The sequence below is a fragment of the Anopheles cruzii genome, chromosome 2 (genome assembly GCF_943734635.1).
Source record: "Anopheles cruzii chromosome 2, idAnoCruzAS_RS32_06, whole genome shotgun sequence".
In the NCBI taxonomy this organism is placed as follows: domain Eukaryota; kingdom Metazoa; phylum Arthropoda; class Insecta; order Diptera; family Culicidae; genus Anopheles; species Anopheles cruzii.
The window spans coordinates 39,334,201-39,340,150 of record NC_069144.1 but is presented as its reverse complement, the minus strand read 5'-3'; the positions used below and the strand labels follow the sequence as shown (position 1 = coordinate 39,340,150).

The 5,950-nt window shown below is 49.2% G+C and overlaps 1 protein-coding gene across 1 annotated transcript; it reads left to right on the top strand.

Moving 5' to 3' along the window:
* Positions 1-252: 252 nt before the first annotated feature.
* On the top strand, positions 253-5,589 carry LOC128278123 (G-protein coupled receptor dmsr-1-like). The gene is made up of 3 exons (XM_053016788.1): positions 253-425; positions 2,765-3,681; positions 5,378-5,589. The coding sequence occupies exons 1-3, from the start codon at positions 253-255 to the stop codon at positions 5,587-5,589; spliced, it is 1,302 nt and encodes a 433-aa protein (XP_052872748.1).
* Positions 5,590-5,950: the final 361 nt, after the last annotated feature.

The window sequence follows — 5,950 nt, the reverse complement described above, 5'->3', positions numbered from 1 at the left end:
TTTTCCGGTGTCCGGCAAAATTGACCTTTATCGTCGACAGAGGTCTGGGATAAGTGAAATCAAGCGGCGCTACGAGCAAATAGCACGTTTCTCAATAAAAACCCATTGGGGCGATGAAAAATTGACAACAACAAAAAATGCCAACATGGCCATAAGATACTGTTTCAGCGTGAAGGTCTCCTAGCCATTCGGGAAAGCTAAGCCGCCGTCGAAGCAGCCGAAGCAGCATTAATCAAAAGCCGTACCGTAACGATGAGCACGACGGAATTGGGAGAATTTCTAATAAATGTCACCGATGGGCCGGAAGGGCTCATCGGTGCTGGTGGCGGTGCTGGCAATAACACGGCCACCGGCACCGCTGCCGCCGCCGCCGCCGCGACACAGTTGCTCTACTGCGGGAAGGCCCTAGATGACTTCCACACCAGGTAAGATAGCGCGAGTGCCACGTGCAGAGGGCCACCTTCCACTCAAACCATAAATCAAATCATTTGCTTTCGTTCGACCGACCTAGGAAGCGACCGATGCTTATGCTATTTATTTATATTATAAGGCAGTGGCCAAAGATTAGCAACCGGCGCACGTGGATGCTACGTGGTTTTCGAGTGTGTGTTTATTATGGTATGTTCCCCATAGTAGCAAGTGATTAACGCGCGAAAGTAAGCTCCGCCGGCGAATCTTTTATTTGCTAGCGAAACCGAACGAAACAATACTGCCCTTTTTGGCTGGCCTTGTTTGCGAACGAGATCTTGATAAATCGGTTACCGGTTGCTAATGGCATTGAAGCCATCAAGCCATTATGTGGCTTTTAATAAATGGCCAGCCGGTTTTCAAACGACTCGAAGCATAAATTCAAATTCTTTACAATTCTACAATCTACTGTTTTGCATTTGCACGCTCACCATTTCTGCTACATGGCAATGCTTTCAGAGAGATTACAAAATGTGCCAACCTCAAAGTAATTGGCAACATCCATCCTAATTTGGTGCACTGCTACTAGCAGCACTACCTACCAGGTGCTTGTTCGGAAGATCGGACGATCCCTGATGAGTCATCAAATTGCGGACATTTTCACATTGCTCCACCACTACATTTTCTTCCGAGCAATAATTATCAGCGCACACAGCGCATTACGTAGAGCACCATGCGCCTCCATCGCTCCATACCGACCAGGCGCCTCCATCGGTCTGTCGCAAAATAGGCTGGCTGGAGGCTGGGAAAAAAGAAACGAAATCAACGATAATTGAAATAATGTGCGCCATGCGTGAAACGCGAAAAGGAGCACTGTAATAAGCAAGCTATTATGTCCCACTGGTCCACGTGTCCGCGTTTTACAGCGTGTCTCACTTGTTTCACGCGCTCTGCCAAGTAATTTTTTCGCTTAACGATTCAATACCGCCACACCGGCGTCCGCGGAAACAACGATACGCAAATTAACTGCCATCACGCTTGATTGCACCTGCACCATCATCGGACGACATGTAATTTGAGTACTTCTGCCACTCACGATGCCGATGAGCGAGGGACCTCGACCTAGGCTATATTTATATCAGCGGTCCAGCCTAGCAACGGTTGGTGGGGGTGGTGGTGTGAATTATCCACATCAAACAAGATCCAGATGGCTGTGGGAGAAACCGCGTACCGGTTTGGTCGACCCATTGAACCCATTCTACTTGGTTTACGCGTATAAGAACGATTATTTGTGTTCATTTCATGCCAGCGATCGATTCGGGAAAGAAGGTAAACACAATGTGTAGCACAACCGATTGTGTGTGTGTGTGTGTGCAGCTCTTGACAGTAATTACATTTTTATGTGGAAAGCATGATTTCACAGCTTCATCAGGCATATGGCTCTTAGCTAGGTAGAAATCAAATGATGCGAATCCTTTCAATCCAATCAATGGCAGTTGACTGTACTCCATTGACAACGCAACCTTGGTTGTTATTAAAAAGGAAGTGTATTTTCAACAATGAATCCGGATGTGTGTGAGCCAAAAGCAGGCTACGGTGGTTTGGAAACTTTTGTTGCAGAGTCAAACCGAACCGAGTATGAACCCAATTCGGTTCAAATGTAATCTAATCCTGTCCTGATGGGTTACCTGTGCGCTTTAAGTGTATCGCCTGTGTTTTGGTTTCCCACGGGGAAACATCAACAATCGTTTGTTTGTTTATGAAATTTGCCAAACCTCTCTATAATGTCCCATTTTGAAGAGCACATACTAGCTTCTTGCCAGACAAGCCTACTACAAGCAATTTCCAGAGATCATATCAACAGAAGAAAAGGGAGAGCGCATCACGAAATGGCGCGAAAGAATGTCGTGTGCTTGAAAAACGAAGTGCAAGGAACAATAGCGGCGCTTTTGCTGGCTCGTATCAAAGATAAATATAAACCAATGTGAGAAGAGAAGAGGGTGCGTATGCGTTATGGTTGATGTTTACTTTCCATGAGAAGACAAACGAGCAACCTGGGTACAAGTAGGTCCGTGCCCATCCAAGATGCCTGATGCGCCTTCGGCGTTCGGGTCTTCCCCCGTGTTCCAGGGTCAAAAGTGCAAAATCTGTTTTAACTATTGGATGCTTCTCGTAGGGATAATAATAGGGTCACCCTTCGCGACTGTGTTGTTTCGTGGGACTTCTTCGAAATTCAGATATGACATGTTTGCTTTGGTGAAGGCCGGATGGACTGGAAACTAAATACTATTCACAAATGTTCTGGCTCCGTGTAAACACGTCATAGTAATCCTCAGCCTTTGCTTCTCCCCCACAGCTACGCCAAGGTGCACGGGATGGTCTGTTTGCTGGTGTGCATCTTCGGCAGTATCGCCAACACGCTCAACATCGTCGTGCTGACGCGCCGCGAGATGCGGTCGCCAACGAACGCAATCCTAACCGGACTGGCCATCGCCGATCTGCTGGTGATGCTCGACTACATGCCGTACGCGGTCAACTCGGTCCCGTACCTGCGGGTTTCGCGCGAGGATCGCCTCACGTACGGTTGGGCCTGGTACGTCATGTTCCACTCGATCTTCGCCCAGATTTGCCACACCATCTCGATCTGGCTCACGGTGACCCTGGCGATCTGGCGCTACATTGCCGTGGCCCACCCGCAGAAGAACCGCCAGTGGTGCGCCATGTCCAAGACGCTGGCCGCCATCTTTAGCTCGTACGTCGTCTGCCCGTTCCTAGCCATACCGATCTACCTCTCGTTCAGCATCCAGTCCAACGTGGAAATACTGGGCAGTGACGGAAATCCTCTGTCGCGCGACTCCGATGACACCGGCCACAACGTCACGCTGTTTCGTCTCGGCACGTCACAGCTGGTCCGCGACAACCCAGCGCTGCTGAACGTCAACTTTTGGATCTACAGCGTTGTGTTCAAACTTATACCCTGCATCGCCCTCACGATTCTCAGCCTGCGGCTGATCGGAGCGCTGGTCGAGGCGAAGCAGCGGCGCAGCCAGCTGACCGGGACCGCCACCGGGATGAAGCAGATCGTGGACGGGCGGGTGGTGGACGCCAAGGGTGGCAAGCAGACGGACAAGGAGAAGCAAACCGATCGCACCACGCGCATGCTGCTGGCCGTGCTGCTGCTGTTCCTCATCACCGAGTTCCCGCAGGGGATCCTGGGCCTGCTGAGCGCCGTGCTGGAGAAGGACTTTTTCTTCAACTGTTACCTCAAACTCGGTAAGCGGCTGGAGCGGTCTGCGATCAACTGGTAGAGAGCATGCCCTTCGTGAAACTGTTTATTGCGACCCTGACCGTACTCAACGAGGAGTTGGAGTTTTACGAAGGCAAGCACATAAATTTGCCTCTAGAGACACTCCCGGCGACTGCGGGCGGCTGTGAGCATTGAAGAAATCGACATCGTTTGGTGTAGGTGGTCCAAATAAATGGCCCATCATTTGCGGGGAACCCAAACATATTCACCGTGCACAACACGGATTTGTCATTGCCATGCCGAGTGTCTTCCTAAATTGGCGGCAAAACAAACTGTCACCATTTGTCACCGGGCACCCTTTTGTGTCCCAAAAAGCTTCAACGGTGCCTGCCTGCCTTTCAGTCTGGAATTCATTTCTTCTTCCACCCCAGGTCGGGCGCTGCTTGTTGCATTATAATGCTTTTCCCTTGCTTCGAAAGACGAGTTGCTCTTGATTTATGGGGCAATTATTTTCTCATTTCACACCAAAAGAACACATGCAGCCAATGATCCAACCCGGGGGAGGGGGGGGTGCCGAACGTCTGGCGTGAATTTGACTTACTGCCTTGGTGGCGGTGCTGGCCAAAGAGCTGACGGCCATCGGGGAATGAAAAAAGCGCTTGATTAACGATTTATGCGCAAATGCCGCTGCGGGCAGCTGCCACTTTTGTGTATCGAGTTCGGATAAACATTCGAAACCGGGCCCATGTCCATGTTTGAGTGATTTTTGCGGCATGAAGCCGTGAGCCGATGCGCCACGTGCTAATCGAGAGAGACAGAGAACGAGAGAGGGAGTGCGAGAAAAATCCGCAGTGGAGTGACAAGATCAAATCTTTGAAACTCTCCCAACAACGTTTTAGCAATTTATTTGAAGCTGGTTGCAGTTTTTCTCGCACCGGATGTTGATTAAACCATGGAACAAATTTCTGATAAAGTATGGGACATAACATAACATACAGTTATTGAAAGTTTGTTTTCATAGTTCGGTCACGCCGGGGCTCCCGGTCCCGGGATCAGTTATTGGTACACCGTTATTCCAAAGATTACTATTGTTTTGCTCTATGGCTTTACTTGGGCATCTTACAAATCGTAATTAAACGGTTTGAAAGCGAATGGTAACGATAGAATAAATACGGTTGGGTGCTTTTATGTTTATAACGGCAAATTGTGCTCATGCCCATCAATACCTAATAGGTTTTGGGAATTACGATGAAGGATATTCGTTATTGTAATTCACTCGACACGCAGTTATTTGCACGCACTCTCTCATTATCACATTATTCCAATTCCAGAGCGATTCCCACAGTCTACGGCACACACACGAACATAATTGGACGACGCTATACTTTCAATTTGTTTTGTTTGTTATTTTTATACATGTATTTGTGTTTGTTGAAATTTAAGTATGCGGTTCACCAGCACAGATGACTCAGAAGTTTCATTCAATCACCTAATAACAGCTCGATATTTTTATTCTACCGTGAAGGGAATTGCATTAATCAGTAACACAAGGTTCTGTAACATTGTGGCGTTCACAGTAAGCACACTGACACTGGCACACTCGAATGATATAAGTGCATAAGGACATAATGAAACGTAGCACGAAAATGGAACTGCCATACCAATCGTTTCGTATCCATCGTATATTCGACAGTAAAAGTTATTATTTTGCTCCCATCGTAGGCGACGTGATGGACGTCCTGGCACTGGTCAATTCGGCGATCAATTTCATCCTGTACTGCTCGATGAGCCGCCAGTTTCGCAGCACGTTCAACGATCTGTTTCGGCCGCGAATCCTGGACCGGTGGATCGCGGTGCCCCAGACGGAGGCGGAAGAAACGGGCGGCCGGCCGGGCCATCTGGATGCCGCGACGACGCAGATCACGCAGATATAGCCCCCACCGGGACGTCCTGCTAATCATTGCCACAGCTGTTTCCGCCAGTTTGCGGCCGCCCTAGCGGCCATCGTAATTAGTAACCGGCAAACTTCGGCCCAGGACGACTGTGCGATGCTCTAGCGACGTCCCTGCATCTGGTGGCGGGCTCCCTCTAGGGGATCACTCGTCGTGACCCTGCCGGTGGATAATGCTTCATCTCGAGTTGCCGGCCCTTTGTCCCCGATCGTCAACGCAAGACGCTCTATGAACTAAGGATCTTCTCAAGGGTGGAACAGTTTATGGGCCCGCCATTATCGTTACCGATTAACTCGTCTCATTCGACACTAAAACTGTGACCGATCCGATCCGATTATACCGG